General features: G+C 46.5%; 1 protein-coding gene across 2 annotated transcripts in view; it reads left to right on the top strand.

The window, feature by feature from the left end:
• The window catches only part of SYT3 (synaptotagmin 3), a 216,628-nt gene that overhangs the window by 123,113 nt on the left and 76,260 nt on the right, over positions 1-17,255 (top strand). For both annotated transcript variants that reach the window (XM_083162445.1, XM_083162446.1), the window contains exon 5: positions 15,467-15,845. In XM_083162445.1, coding sequence (XP_083018571.1) covers positions 15,467-15,845 — 379 coding nt within the window. The remainder of the gene's footprint in view (positions 1-15,466; positions 15,846-17,255) is intronic.

Below are 17,255 nucleotides of genomic sequence, written 5' to 3' on the forward strand. Positions count from 1 at the left end.
CAGGCAATTATGCTTCAGTGGGTACACAGCATTACTATACTGCAGAGATGGAATAACAAAATTAATGGGGACAGTGCAGTGTAAGGAATACAGTGATCTGTCTGCAGGGAGTGGGACCACATGTTAGCAAACAAAACAAGGCACATATACATGCCCTCCAACATGACCCATTCCATTAGGTACAACATGCTCTGCTCGTGGACTTCCCTCTTAATGTATAATTGCCATCACCTGTGTTGATCTAGTTAATTGAGGAGAAGGGTGTTTTAACACATGTGATGACAATCATACATTAAGAGGGAAGTCCAGGAGCAGAGCATTTTGTACCTAATGGAATGGGCCATGTTGGACGTTATGCATAAATATTGTGGCAGAGACAGCATCTCTTCACATGAAAGTAATGTGGAGGATCCACACCAGGTTTTAGAGTAGTAGCAGATGCCAGGTGTGTAATAAGCAGCACCTAGGATTTCCTGATATAAGGGTTTCCAGGGAAGAGTGATCTTATATGGGCAATGGCAGGGACCATTGGAGCCCTTGCAAGAGTCTGGTATGCTGGGATTACCTGTATGCTACTCCCTGTAACCATGGTTGCCTTTGATATTAATCTGCTATGCTGTGACCCGCATCTGAAAAATAAGAACACAATCTTCATCTGAGTCCCTGTGTGAGTGATCCCTGTCACAATATATATATATATATATATATATATATATATATATATATATATATATATATATATATATATATATATAGCGATCCAGGGTGTCTGGCACAGCCTCCTACGTGGAATACTGCATGGGTGCCTGCATGTAGAAGTAGGTAGACTCGGATAGAAGATGCTTCTTTTAATGCAACGTTTCAATGCCTAGTATGGCATTTTCATCAGGCTTAAAACAAACATACAGAGACATCTTACCTATATAGGATCAAGCTGGCGCTTTGCCGCGCGCGGGACCACGTACCCGTCCGGCAGCGCTGGTCATGTGACGTCATCATTCAGTGACCCGTCTCGGACTCAGTGACGATGCGTCACGTGGCCGTACCTAGGCAACCAGAATAACAAACAATATAATATACGTTTAAAAACAGGTAAATACATATGAGAGCAGCAAGTTGCAAATACATTGAATGTTATCCGAGTCTATATATATATATATATATATATATATATATATACATATACAACCGGGATTTCCCCATGGGGCTCTATGGACATTCCAGGTATGTACTGTACATTGTTTTCCTCCTTTATAATGATACACTAAATTTTGTCATTTTGTAAAATACTTAATAATAATAATAATAATAATTATTATTATTATTATTATTATTATTATTAGAATTATGGGAGATGCGTACTGTAGAAAACCTCTACAGAGGACAAGCTGAGAGGTTACCAATAGAAGGAACCAATCAATTCTAACTGCTATTTATCAAGTACACTATAAAATGATTGCAAGAAGCTGATTGGTTGGCATGGGCAACCTCTCCGCCTTGCCTCTGTACAAGGCTTGATACATTTCCCTGTGAGATAAATAAGAACATTAAATGTCACTTATCTCTTCCTTTTGCATTGTTTGGATCCTTTGGGCAGGATGTTCTAACATCCGCCACCTCTCTCTGGGCGGGATGTTATAACATCCGCGGCCCCCCTTCGCCGGACATCGCATTTTTAATAACGGCATATGCTATAACATATGCCGTTATTCATGCAAGGGACAGCTCTTGCGGTAAGAGCTGTCCCTTGCGATGCGGTGCCGGCACTGGACTTCCGGGTCTGTGACCCGGGAGTACATCTGCGCATGCGCAGACCCCGGCGCCGGCCGCAGGGCACGCTGGGAGGGATCCGTGACGGATCCCTCAAACAGCGCTGCGGTAAGAAGCCCATAGGCTTCTGCAGGGATTCGCCAGCTTTAGCTGGCGATTCCCTCCGCAGCGCTGACACTGCGGAGGCGCCATATAGCATATAGAAATGCGGTAGAAACCCCGAAAACGGGGTTTTTACCGCATTTCTGCTATATAGCATCCCGCCCTCTGCCCGCTACCGCATCCATTCTAATCGCATATGCTCTAACATATTCAATTAGTAATGCAAAGGACAGCTCTTGCGATAAAGCGGTCCTTTGCGATGAGGCTCCGTCCCTGGACTTCCGGGTATAAGACCCGGGAGTCCGTTTGCACATGTGCACAGTGACGGTGCCGGCCGTGGATCCATGATGCTGCTGAGAGAAGCCCATAGGATCCTATAGGGTATCGATGCCCCAATCGAGGTGCTTTAGTGCATACGAGAATGCGGTAAAAACCCGGTAACATTCAGCAATAAAATCCATCATCTTTTCTGATCGCAAGACGCTTACAAGTTGATTGACTGGAAGCCACATGTGTGGGTGTCATCCGGCCATTTTCTGGGGGCACACACTGGAAAAATCATTGGATGGTGAGTACGTTCCAAACGGATTTGCAGCAAGTCGCTAATCTGAGATCTGAGGGCGTGGTGGGGGCAGCTATATGATAGCAGGGGTCTACAATTTAGCAGAGGAGCGATCAGGTCGGAATAACCAGCTTTATCTGAGAATCTCCTATTCTTCCACATAAGATACAAGAGAAAGTTGCCTTAGGCGCTGGAGATTACAAAGGTGAAACTTGCCACCCTGCAGCCACCACGTAAGAGGATTGCCAGCCTCTAAAAAACTACAGATACACAAACAAAGATGTGGGGCGCTCTTGGGTACCAAGATGAATACCAATTTATTAAAACACACAAAATTACAAATGACACACAAATGAACAATAATAAAAACACATCCGTTTTACTTCAATAGAGAATAATTTCCTAAATTTTCTGCGTATGTGAATCTTTTCTTTATACCCTTTTGGGGTCAAGCATAATAGTTGTATGCAGGTATATCGGGTTCAACTCCTTAAATAGGGCAGGCAGTGTCCACTTTTTGTACTGAGACCAAAATGGAAATACAAATGGCTAGTGTGCACACTATAGATTTTGCAATGTAATGCTTGGCATAACCGATGAAGGTGGATTTTGCGGCTAAATCCAGCCGCAAAATCCACCCTCATCCACGGACGCTGTGGCAGAGCGCCGTGTGAGATCTCCAAGCGGGGAAGGCTGTATGAGGAGGCGTCTTTAGCTGGGCTACCAAAGCCGGCTGAACTTCTGCACACTTCCAGACAGCCAAGCGGGGGAAAGGAGAGAGCGAGCGCTGCGGCGCACAACCTTCCACTCAGTGACAATCTGAACTGCCAGCAACATCTACTGGTAAGGGCTCACAGGGAGACAGGACAGACACTGTTTCCTACAGCATAAAAACAGAAGTCCTTGCTCCCAATCTGGCTTTAAACATCGGTTATGCCAAGTATTACATTGCAAAATCTATAGTGTGCACACTAGCCATTTGTATTTCCATTTTGGTCTCAGTACAAAAAGTGGACACTGCCAGCCCTATTTAAGGAGTTGAACCCGATATACCTGCATACAACTATTATGCTTGACCCCAAAAGGGTATAAAGAAAAGATTCACATAAGCAGAAAACTTAGGAAATTATTCTCTATTGAAGTAAAACGGATGTGTTTTTATTATTGTTCATTTGTGTGTCATTTGTAATTTTGTGTGTTTTAATAAATTGGTATTCATCTTGGTACCCAAGAGCGCCCCACGTCTTTGTTTGTGTATTTTCCACATAAGAGACTCATGGTGGAGTGTCCTTGACAACTTTGCTAGAATTTCTGTATTTGTAAAGCCAGGGCAAAGATGATAAAAGGATATACTTTTTGTGCAATTACACGCATTGAGGAAACTGCTGGAGGGACGGATCATAACCGTGTAGTTGGCACCGTTATCTTTTGTATTTATCACATAAGTAAACCAAATTCCATTATGAGGATGCGCTATCCTTCAAGACTGAAGATGAAACAATACCCACTTTTTATAGCATGTACACAAACATGTAGCACACAGTGTAGGTGGTTCAGTTGTAGAGAAATGTTAATATTAATGGATTTCGAGGCGCACCATTCCTGCTGGAGGCATACACCTCCCAGCTGGGAAGAAATCACATTAATACAGTGGTTCCCAAACTGTGTGCCTAGGCTCCCTGGGGTGCATCAGGACACTTGTAGGGGTGCCTTGGGATGGTGGACCAAGATCAATTCATATTATTTATGGTCAATGCACCAGGCAAAACCAGTGCTTGTGGCTGCCAATCATAATATATGTGGACAAACAGAAGCTAATCCTGTCCCTCACCAGATAACTGTGACATATAAACACAAGGCACAATTTTTTTTTCTGAATTTCTCGATAAGAAGCATTTGGCCTAGGGGTGCCTTGAAAATATTTTGATGCTCTAGGGCTGGGGTAGCCAACCCTAGTCCTCGAGAGCTACCAACAGTGCATGTTTTGCAGGTCTCCTCACAGAATCACAAGTGAGCTAATTAGCTCCATCTGTGTATCTTTTAAAATGTGTCAGTGATTAATGAGTGCAGCTGTGCAGCAGCTAGGTTGTCTGGAAAATGTGAACTGTTGGTAGCTCTCGAGGGCTAGGGTTGGCTACCACTGCTCTAGGGCATGGGTCTTCAAACTGTGGCCCTCCAGATGTTGTGAAACTACAAATCCCAGCATGCCTTGCCACAGTTTTAACACTCCCTTATAGCAAAACTGTGGCAAGGCATGCTGATATTTGTAGTTTCACAACATCTGGAGGGCCACAGTTTGAAGACCCATGCTCTAGGGTGCCGTGATTCAAAAAAGTTTGGGAACCACTGCATTAATGTATTCCCTCTCAGTAATACAATATACAAATAAGGTAGTTCCTCCGAGCCTTTTATATAAGATAATAAATATTTTGTATACATTTTGTAATATGTGTCACTCAATGTTGGACTCCATGTTTAGGGGCAGCATCAATAATGAGCTCAGCTTGCCCATTTTTACATATAGGGGGTTATTCTGTTTGGTACGGTGAAGCATACGTACGGTCCGTCACACCGTACGTTTCCCGTACGCCCACGGTGAGCGTAAGTCCGCCCACAGGATAGCCGCACACGGGTCACAAACACCGACAATGGGGAGTGGCGTACACTTGAGCGTACGCCACCGTGTACGGACGGATCTCCCTCTTAGCCACCGATACCTGGCGTACATCAGAGCGGACGCCACAGTGCACAGACGGATCTCGTCCGTTTTCACACCGACACCTTCCGTATATCTGAGCGTACGCCACAGTGCAAGTAGAAATTGAGTCCAAAAACATCATTGTTGCTCTTAGACGGGGTTTATGTGTCTTTTTCATGATAAAAAACTGGTATGTTTGTGTTACAGAGAAAATATTGACACATGTCGACTTCTGTGAATTCAGTGTCCTGCTTTTTAAAGTATACAGAAACACTTTCTGAATGGGTGTAGATGGTTATAAAATAACTACCTTGACATATATGACCAGGTATTAGAATGAATATTACCTAAAATTAAACCAACCTTTACATGTTGAGAAGTGTAGAAAGATATGCTTCCAATGTGTTTGAGGGCTGTGTGTGGCTTGCAGGTAGTGAAATAATGGTTTGGACTTAATAGGCTGCAGCATTGCTTATTACATTCAGGTGTATGTGTTTGAGTAGTAATCAGCGTTAATTAGCAGACCCAGGCGTCCTCTCATGCAGTAGCTCTAGGGGTGGTCTGGAGCTATCTTTGACGTGCGCCTGTTTTTGGGCCAAAATGCACAGTGCGTTCGTCGATCGAGGCACCGTGCATTTTGTGTGCACACCCCCGTGTACGCCCATGTTTACGCCCAGTTTTCCTCATTATTCCGGCCGCTCCCATAAAAACGCCCACATGCTGCCCACAATGACCATACTCTTGCGGACAGGTTTTTTCGCACGGAGAGACCCGTCCGTGAGCGGTATGAGGTCACCGCACATGCGCATTGCGAAAGCTATGCATGCGCAGATGAAAAAAAACCCTATCCGCCTGTATACGGTCCCACCGTACCAAAGAGAATAAACCCCTAAGTAACAATAAAAAATGACACAAAAGAGAAGGTTTTAACAGGTCATTTGGGTCGTGGGGTTTCAGCCCTGGCATGATGTAAAAAGTCGCGAGTGACACTAGATTTTGCACCCCCCCAGTCAAAAGTTTCTGGTTTCTATTTTTTCTTGCCTGCATGCTCGCTCGTTGCCAGGGGCTTCTTGCTTGTTGCCTTACATGCTCATTGCCAGGTGTTTTATTTTTGGTCATTGCCAAGTATTTCATGCTTGTTGCCAGGGGGTTATATGATCCCCTGACAGACGCTAGGAACTCTAGCATCTGTCTCCTTCAATTTAGGAGCCATTTTTGGAGAGCCGTTCTGAGCACAGAATGGTTCTGGGCCGCTTAATATATATATATATATATATATATATATATATATATATATATATATATATATACAGTTGGGCAAAAAAGCATTTAGTCAGCCACCAATTGTGCAAGTTCTCCCACTTAAAAAGATGAGAGAGGCCTGTAATTTTCATCATAGGTATACCTCAACTATGAGAGACAAAATGAGGAAAAAAAATCCAGAAAATGACATTGTCTGATTTTTAAAGAATTTATTTGCAAATTATGGTGGAAAATAAGTATTTGGTCAAAAACAAACAAGCAAGATTTCTTGCTCTCACAGACCTGTAACTTCTTCTGTAAGAGGCTCCTCTGTCCTCCACTCGTTACCTGTATTAATGACACCTGTTTGAACTCTTTATCTATATAAAAGACACCTGTCCAACACTTCAAACAGTCACACTCCAAACTCCACTATGGCCAAGAGCAAAGAGCTGTCAAAGGACACCAGAAACAAAATTGTAGACCTGCACCAGGCTGGGAAGACTGAATCTGCAATAGGTAAGCAGCTTGGTGTGAAGAAATCAACTGTGGGAGCAATTATTAGGAAATGGAAGGCATACAAGACCACTGATAGTCTCCCTCGATCTGGGGCTCCCCGCAAGATCTCACCCCGTGGGGTCAAAATGATCACAAGAACGGTGATCAAAAATCCCAGAACCACACGGGGGGACCTAGTGAATGACCTGCTGAGAGCTGGGACCAAAGTAACAAAGGCTACCATCAGTAACACACTACGCCGCCAGGGACTCAAATCCTGCAGTGCCAGACGTGTCCCCCTGCTAAAGGCAGTACATGTGCAGGCCCGTCTGAAGTTTGCTAGAGAGCATTTGGATGATCCAGAAGAGGATTGGGAGAATGTCATATGGTCAGATGAAACCAAAATAGAACTTTTTGGTAACAACTCTACTCGTCGTGTTTGGAGGAGAAAGAATGCTGAGTTGCATCCAAAGAACACCATACCTACTGTAAAGCATGGGGGTGGAAACATCATGCTTTGGGGCTGTTTTTCTGCAAAGGGACCAGGACGACTGCTCCGTGTAAAGGAAAGAATGAATGGGGCCATGTATCGTCAGATTTTGAGTGAAAACCTCCTTCCATCAGCAAGGGCATTGAAGATGAAACGTGGCTGGGTCTTTCAGCATGACAACGATCCCAAACACACTGCCCGGGTAACAAAGGAGTGGCTTCGTAAGAAGCATTTCAAGGTCCTGGAGTGGCCGAGCCAGTCTCCAGATCTCAACCCCATAGAAAATCTTTGGAGGGAGTTGAAAGTCCGTGTTGCCCAGCGACAGCCCCAAAACATCACTGCTCTAGAGGAGATCTGCATGGAGGAATGGGCCAAAATACCAGCAACAGTTTGTGAAAACCTTGTGAAGACTTACAGAAAACGTTTGACCTCTGTCATTGCCAACAAAGGGTATATAACAAAGTACTGAGATGAACTTTTGTTATTGACCAAATACTTATTTTCCACCATAATTTGCAAATAAATTCTTTAAAAATCAGACAATGTCATTTTCTGGATTTTTTTTCCTCATTTTGTCTCTCATAGTTGAGGTATACCTATGATGAAAATTACAGGCCTCTCTCATCTTTTTAAGTGGGAGAACTTGCACAATTGGTGGCTGACTAAATACTTTTTTGCCCCACTGTATATATATACATATGTTCATGTTTCTTGTTGCCAACTATAAAAACATGAGATTTAATTTGTAACCATGCCAGTAGTCTGTGTAATATACAAGGGAAAGCCCTGTCTATCGAGAAGTTACCATTGACCCCAGAGTTTGTCCCTACTGGAGATAAGATTCTCCTGGTATTATGTTTGGATGAGTAAGCACCACTTCTCTGTGTACCCTTCAGCTGTCTCTATGAAATGTTATTGTAAACTGGTGATTTTCTTTCGGCACAGTAAAAATTCAGTTTTACTATCACATTTTTATAAAAAACCCTCTAATTTCTACCAAAATAACAGTGTTGCAATAAATGAGTATGGGTTGCACTGAACAGCTGTTTCTCAGGCATGTCTACCAGGGGAGAGTTCACTTCAGGTTAATATAAACCATCCGGCTTACAGGAATCATGGACAACCGGTTGTACAGGAGGTCCTTGAAATATATACTGTATATACTGTGCGCTAGTGCATGCTGCTAGTTAACTGAGAGTATAAGATCTGTGCCGGGACTACCGCATGCGCAGTGTGCAAACACTCAGCTTCAATGGACTGCACCAGCTGAAGCCATATTGGGTTGCATTGTAAAGCAGGCAGGGGCTTCCTACAGGAAGCCAGCTCTCTGCCTATGGCAGCTTGGACTGGCAGTCCCAGAGGGAGAAAGCACCTCTTATTGAGACTGCCATATTGTCTGTGACTGGTAGGGCTTTCAATTGGAAGTCACTGCTGCAGATTTTACTAGGTTTCTCATAATTCAACTAGAGATCACATTAAAAGCTTTTAAAATATACATTATTTTCAGATATTGAGGAAAAAGGACTTTAGGCAATTGTTTTACTCCCACTTCTAAATTCCCAGAAGACACAAAAAAGTGTGTTCCTTGTTCACACGCAAGAGCGATGATCCTGTTACTTCCAGCTGGCCACTTCTGAGCATCCCCTGGGCTATGCCATGCATTCATTGTGTTCCTCTGTGCAATTTGCTAGTAATCAATAGGTTATCACTCACAGTAAACCGTTCCTGTTATCCTCATGTCATCCATGCGTCTGGCCCTCATACAGATAAGAGCAGTCGTATCCCCCACCATGCAGGCTGCGGGAACTATTTATCTAGAAGTGACTATTTATTTTTTATTTTATTGTTAACGCTGCATAATGTAGCAATAAGAAAAAATATATATATATATAGCTGGACCAATTAAGCAGTTTATTTACTAAAAGGTTTGTGACAGTCCTAAATCGGCATGCCCACAGCAGCTACCACTAGCTGGGCACATAAGTAGATGCAGTAAATAAAAGAAATGTGTTCTTTCTCCGGAGAAATGAGCGTCTCCCTTGAGGAAATGTGTTGCCCACTCTCCACATCTCACATTAATGCCACATGTGATCTCGCAAGTGTTGTTTGAGATATTTATATACAGTATTTTATAGTTTATTGGTAAATAGCAGTAATTAGATAATGCAGAAACACATAGTAATACCGGGGGGGTTAATAGTGGTGGTATGAAACTGTGGGGAAATAGCAGGTACCTGTATCTGGGTGTCTCACCTCAGGAGGAGGTAATGTCTGCATATGTTTGCAGTACTGTGACACAAGAAAAATGGCTGCAGTCTGCACATGTGCAGTAGCCAATCATGTTGGAGACCACACCGCCCTGCACACTCTGGGTCCTATTACCCCATACCTCCCAATTTTGGATGTATGTAAAGAAGGACTCTGGGAGCCGTGAAACGACAGGCTACCGGTAAGTGGGCATGGCCTATTCAAAATGGGGCGTGGCTTTGCAGGGATGATGCTCCTGCAAGGCCATGCCCTGTTTTGCTGCCTTGGGGGTTTGCCCAGAGCTCATGTGTTCTGTATGCATCTCTCCCAACAGTAACACATTTGGGGTACCCTTGGGTGGAAGTTTGGGCACAGATTAATTACAGGTGGAGCGCAGCTCTGTCAGCCGGGGGCTTCCATCACCAGCCCCCGATGCAAGGGAGCTCCCAGCCGCCATTGCCGGTCCCCACGCCGCCTCAAACCCCTCTTCCCTAACCCTGCCCATCTCCCTGAAGTGGAGATGGGCAGGATCCCGCCGCCCAGCCGCCGAGAGACTGGGACGTGTGTGCGCATGAGACACACGCCCCCATCCCAGTCTGATATCCCTCTCAGTCGGCTTTCTCCAGCGGGGACATTCTGGGAGCGCCGGGCCAGCATGAGAGGGGCTTCATCTGTAGGTATAGATGGTACTTTACAGTAGAGACAACAGCTCCAGTGAAGCTTGTCTCATCTGACAATGACTCTGGTGGCTTTTTCCTTCTCAGAATATGGGCCAGATGCAGTAAGCTTCAAAAGTGATAAAATGGAGACCAATCAGCTCCTGCCTGACATTTTACAAACACAGTCTGTGACATGGCAAGCAGGAGCTGATTGGCTGGCTGTTTATCACTATCCATTTGATCACTTTTGAAGCTTAGTGCATCTGGCCCTATATCAGAGAAGCTAGGACCATACACAGGAAAATAACATAACATGGCGACCTTCATAGGGAGGATAATCTGGCAAATTGATTAACAGGTAGGAGGGTGTGTGTTCAAATAGAGGATTGAGGATTCACACAACAATAACTGGTGTGGTGGCAGCAGCAAATGGCGTCACTTCGCCATTCCATACTATGGGTGGGATTCAATTGTGGGCGCCCCCCACCCCAGTTAAAACACAACACCCCCACCCGGGGAGCTGGCAGGGGGGGTCCGTGCGGTGCGGGGGTACCTGCAGTGATGGAGAGGTCCCTGCGGTGCTGAGTATTACGTTGACGGGGTTCCTGCAGTGACCTGGAAATAACGCGCTATCCGCTGGGTGGCGGCGCGGGAAGCGCTTCTGACTTTGAAAACATTGGCCGCATGCTCAATGTCAGAAGCACTTCCCACGCTGCCGCCCGGCGCAGTGGCGTAAATATATATTTTGCGCCCCCCCCCGCAATCTTTTACGGCGCCTCCCCTCGGCGCCCCTCCCCATGTCCATACCTGACAGCCGCATCTGCGGTCACTGTCCCGTCCAGTCTCCCGGCGCCGGCTGATAATGAAAAGTGACTCTTAGAAAATGGCTGCCAAAACTGTCTGCAATACGGGGCAGCCATTTTCTAAGTGTCAGTTTTCATTATCAGCAGGAGCCGGCGCCGGGAGCGAGTGACGGGACAGTGACCGCAGATGCGGCCGGGCAGCAGCGCAGCGGGTAACTATAGCACCGCAGCCCCCCTCCAGCGCCCAAAGTTACTCTGCGCCTCCCCGCCACGGCGGGGGCTGCGGAGGCATAGTTACGCCACTGGCCCGGCGGATAGCGCGTTATTTCCAGGTCTCTGCAGGGACCTCTCTATGACCGCAGGTACCCCGGCGCCGCACGGACCCCCTGCTCGCCCCCCCGCTGCACCCACAATGAGGGGGGAGCTGGGGGAGTAACAATAGCGCCCGCAGACCCCCCAGTGCCTCCCCGCCACCGGGGCTTCGGCGCTATAGTTACGCCACTGCTGGCATTGGACTGGAGAAACAATTGAATAGCTCAGATAGACACCCATTCATATAGAAAAAATTGAGCATCTCATAGGAAGCCTGGGTCAATTCCAGAATGACTATTAAAAGTTACATGTTTTGCTGGTAAGAGGGCACAGCCATTTTCCTGGGAATAATAGTACCCAGACAGAGGTAAGTGTGACTATACTTTTTAATCAAGCATGAGGTATTGTATTCCGTCGGTCCATATCACACGCTCCTGATAACAAGATGGGATTTAATATTTCATTCATATGAAAACAATAGCTGCCACCTAGGACCTGCACATCGCCGTCTGAAGAGCGACTTCTAAATGAATCACAAGTAATGAAAGATTTTTATGAGCTGTATAAATGTAATTCTTTTTTTTTTTTTGTTCCTTTGTATTATTATATGATATTTTCTTCTCTCAGCGGACGGTTCTTGAATTTGCAATCAGGAAATTGTTAGGGATCGTCTAAAATATGTGCATTTTTGTGGGTTATTCTGATGTGTTTGGTCAACGATGTTTTGCACGCAGACACATCTCTGTGCAGATGCAGGGTGCGATTGGTCACGGCGAACTACATGTTCACCATCCCGCTAGCACCTAGCAGTGTGGGCAGGGGCGCAGCCCATTGGAATGTCCAGCGTTTCATGGGCGTTCCATGAAAGCACTGGGTATTCCCATGGTATCACCTGGTGTGGGGGCGGGAAGCTGACGTCAGCTGCCCGCCTGCTTACCGCACAGAGCGCTCGCAGATCAGAGACGCCATAGAGGTGTCTCTGATCTGCGAGCGCTGGATAAATCATTTGCTGGTTGCTGAACGACAAATTATTTCTCCCCCGGACTCAAGGCTGCAAATGGATGATTATATAAATCATCCATTCACAGCTGTGCGCGGGGATCGTGGGTGCGAGGAGGGTAGCTGGCACCAGGACCGCCACTAATAATTTTTGGGCCCCGGACTGATTTCCAGCTGTGCCCCTCCGGGCCCTCCCATCTCCCCCCCTCCCTTCATTTACTGGCCGACTCCTGCTATCCATCCCCTCCTGCTGAACGCTGCAGGTCCTGAAGCACAGGCTTCTTTAATTTAGGACGCCTGTGGCTAATTAAAATGCAGCACCGGCTGGTGAGCCAATCAGAGCGCATGTACAGGCAGCCGCTCTAATTGGCTAATGGTACATGAGCTCTGATTGGCTCAAATGGCGGTGCAGCATTTTAATTGGCTGCCGGGTCCTGCATTGAAGAAGCCTGTGCTTCATTCAGTGCACCTAATGCAGCGCAGGCAGCACAGTGGAGGCAGTCGGGGGGGGGGGGGGGGGTTGATGGGCAAAATGAGCTGCCCGGGCCCTTCCTGATGCCATCCCTGGCTGCCACTGCAGGCAGTGGGTGGCGTTTGGTCCACACACAACGCTGCAAAATTCACAGCAGTGTGTGTTGACCAGAATAAGGTCCATACTAATGTGAGGGTCATTCAGTTAAGCACAATGATACAGCATCCTCTGTGCAGTTTAAATGAGAGGGCTGGAAAAGGCCCCTTTGTTAATGTACTGAGATGTTACTGGAGGCCATTAATAAATTAGTATTAGACTGTATAAGCCTTGCAGGTCAACAGAGGCTGCTGTTGCCCTGTTTTAGAAGTTGCCCATCAATATCTGTAGCAAGATCTTTCTTATTATGCTACAGCACCAGGATATATAGCGTCTCACATTATTTCAGAGGCTATGTGATAATATCCTGATCTAAGCACAATTCCACAAAAATAAATACCTAGAGAAATGGTTTACCAGCCCATGATATTAAATAGAACAGCAAGGGCACAATGTTCTACTCGACTGACTTTGCTAGGTATTTGTGACATTCGTGAATTTACGTCATTTTTACCTACTCTCCCGAAAATCGGGTCACTCTCCCGGCCCCCCAGACTCCCGCATTTAGTGGAGCCTCCCCGCATACACTCCCGCACTCCCTCCCCTGCCAGTGAAATATCGGCTATAGCGTCTCTTTTGGGAGAGGGCATGGATAAAATGATGGAAATCGCGTCATTTAGTAAACCCCCTCCCCTAAGAGCCACGGATAGCAACATTTACCGAGATGGGGGCAGGGCTTAGCGGGGGCAGCACTTAATGGTGACAAGCTCCGCCCCCATAAAACTGCAGAGAGTCTCCTCTCCGGGCTTCTCCTGGAGAAGAGACTATAAAGGTGGGCAAGTATGATTACGTTGGGGCAGATGTATTAAGCCTGGTTAATTGAAAGGTGATAACGCAGCAGCCAATCAGCCCCTAACTGTCAATCTACAGTCTGTTTTAAAAAAAAAACAACAGTTAGAAGCTGACTGGTTGATGCGTTATCACCTTATTTATTATTCTGAATGCATTTATACCATTGCGTTTTATGGGAATGATGGCGGTGACTGTAATACCCCTTTTATACTGCCGCAAACACATGGGGTATTTCCTCATGGAGCCGGGTCAGCGGCAGTGTAAAAGGGGTTAACACGTGTCCCTTTACATGACTACCCAGGTCTTGACCAGTGATTGCCACCCCCGTTTACAATTCGAGTCCGCACCGCAGTGTAAACGGTGCAAATCCTGTATCCGACCTGGCTTGGAACCGTGTTCCAAATACCAGGTCGGATCCGGGATTTGGGTGTAAAAGGTGTATAAGCAGTGCATTACACAGATTATGCAAAAATAAATGTTATTGCAATTGTACATACATAGATTTAGTGTGTCCAGCTTGTTTTACACAATAATGCCACTTGCACCATATTATCACATAATATCCCACGCAGTAATGCCCCTGGCACCATATTATCATGTTTTGCCCCACCATCGCACATAGGGCGGGATGTACTAAAGGGAAAATGCAGTAAAACGCCCATTTTACCGCATTTTCCTATGTACTATTTCCCTGGTGCACAGATTTTGCCGGTCAGGGTTTCTTTTCACCGCAACCCCGCCGCCTCGCCGACCCCCCCCTTTCCCCCTCCCTTGGGCTTACCTTCTTGCAGGTCCTCCTGGACCCCGGAAGGTAAGCCCTTCCTCCCCCTAGCAATGCAGCCGGACGTCCTTCCGGCTGCAGGGGGGAGGAGGAGGCGTCGGGGACAGCCTGCTTAGCTGTCCCCGGCGTGTAGGCAGCAGGAGGCGGCAGGGAGGAGATGGAGACCCCCCGCAGGCCACAGTACAGGTATCGTGGGGGGTCTCCGTTACCGCACCGTGATGCCAGTCGCATATGTTAGTACATATGCGCTGGCATCGTGGCAGACAGCCGGCGAAGGGCGGCGATGTATATTAATACATCCCGCCCATAGTAATGCTCATTGCAATTTCCACACAACCTGCTCATTGTCAAGGGGTTTTGTGATGCTGCTGCTGTCACCAATGTTCTCCATAGGGGTAGGGCACAATGCATAATTAGGCCCTGCCCCCTCCTCAGATTCCCGTAGTATTTTTCTCATTCTGCCCATTTCTCTATGAAGTGAGTGGGATGCTGCAGGGGTGCCTACTCTTCCCAGAATGTGGATGGAAACCCCAAAAAAGCATGTGTCTCCCATAGGAAACAGGAGAGTAAGCAAATATACCAAACTCAGGCATGGCCAAATGATGGCCTTCCAGCTGTTGTGAAATAGTGAATAGTTTTGCTATTAGGGAATGCTAAAACTATGGCAAGGGATGCTGGGCTGTGTAGTTTCACAACAGCTGGAGGGCCGCGCCACTTTCCTTCCCTCCAATGCTTAGTACATCTCCTCCCTGGTAACGTAGGTTAGTGATAGGGAACTCCTGTGACAAGGATTAATAACTTGACCTCCATCCTTCCAACTCTTCATAGAATCAATCATTGACATCTTTCCTGCTAATGCCTTTTATCTATATCTCCCATCTAGATATCTCGGTGAGCCTGCTGTCCGTCATTGTCACCTTCTGCGGAATTGTTCTCCTCGGAGTCTTACTTTTCGTCTCCTGGAAGTTGTGTTGGATTCCATGGAGGGACAAAGGTTCTTCTCAAACTCAGCGGAAAGACCACGTGCATCACGGGCACCTCCACCATTCCCACTATGGGGACTTGTTGGTGGAACGAGTGGAGCTTGGACCTGAAATGCCCGAACGTTCTTATTTAGATATGGACTCCTATCCTGAGGTCAACATTAAAATTAGTCAGACATCCCCTGATATTCCAGTGGACAGCCAAGCTGTGGCCAAGGAGGCTCAGATACCTTATGCACAGTCACATCAGCAAGTGGCCAATATTGCTCCTGCCACAAGGTAAGATCCCAGCCGCTACTAAGATGTTCCACTAACTCATTTTTGTGCTGTCTGAAACAGTATAGTACTAAAGTATGGCTACTTCTATATCTAATATAGTCAGTTTAAATGATCTAATCTGTCTTGATTCTTGGGCGGAGAAGGGGCAGGGCTTATATAACACAAAATGCTGCTATTAGTGTCATTTTAGCACCCCCCCCCCCCCATCTCCGCGGACCTGCAAATTCTGGTAATTCAATCAGCAAGGAAGGGGGGTGTAGGGGCTCTGGGTTGCCATAGGGGCCAGGAGGCGGACCCTCTTTTCGGGAGCCTCCTGGCCATTCCGAGACGGTAGCCCAAGAGCCAAGCCTGATATAATGGAATTACATATGGCACATCTTTGCAACAGGGGTAGAAGAACGAGGGCATCTGAATAATTCATGTGCTGTAATTAATCTAGAGCGGTGGTTCCCAAAGTTTTTGAATCAGGGCACCACTGAGTATCAGAATTTATTCACGGCACCCGTAGGGCAAAAGTTTCTCTTTGGTAAAATCAGAAACATAATTAAATTAAGTAAATTCTTCCTCAGCGTCAGTTATGTGGTAAGGGTCAGGATTCACTATTCACTTCTGTTTGTCCACATTTTGACTTTTACATTGGTCATAAATATATTTTCCATGGACATGGACCACCAATCCAGGGCATCCCTGCAAGTCCTTTAAGGCACCCCAGGGTGCCACAGCACACAGTTTGGGAACCACTGATCTAGAGAAAAAAATGAAATTGCATGTACAGATGGAGCCCATCTTGTTATTGCAGGGGCTGGCAAAACTTTTGCCAGCTCCCACCAGGGTGCGCGCACGCACAAGATGCTCACACACCCCATGGCGGATTTGCTCCCCACCTCTGTCCACCGCCTACCCTGCCGACAGAGCCGGTCCCCACCGCCGCCCGACCCCTCTCCTAACCTGCCCGTCTGCCTGAAGCGGAGACGGGAGGGACCCGCTGCCCAGCCGCCGGGAGACTGGGACGCGCGTGCACGAGAGACGTACACGGGTCCCAGTTTAATGGAGTCCCTCTCCGCCGGCGCGTTCTGGCGGGCACCGGCATTGAATAAGAGGGGCTCTATCTGTACAGACTTGTGGTATGTAAGTCAGGGATCTATGTGGCTGTAGATAAACAATTTAATTTACTGTATATACTCGAGTATAAGTCGACCCGAATATAAGCCGAGGCACCTAATTATACAACAAAAAACTGGGAAAACTTATTGACTCAAGTGGGACCCTCACTCGAGTATAAGCCGGGGGGGGGGGGGGGGGGGGGGGGCTTTTTCAGCATAAAAAAATGTTCTGAAAAAGTAGGCTTATACTCGAGTATATATGGTAAATAATATAAATAATATATTTATTTGTCAGATACAGCTTATG

This window comes from Crinia signifera, chromosome 19, assembly GCF_055691185.1.
Source record: "Crinia signifera chromosome 19, ASM5569118v1, whole genome shotgun sequence".
Lineage (NCBI taxonomy): Eukaryota > Metazoa > Chordata > Amphibia > Anura > Myobatrachidae > Crinia > Crinia signifera.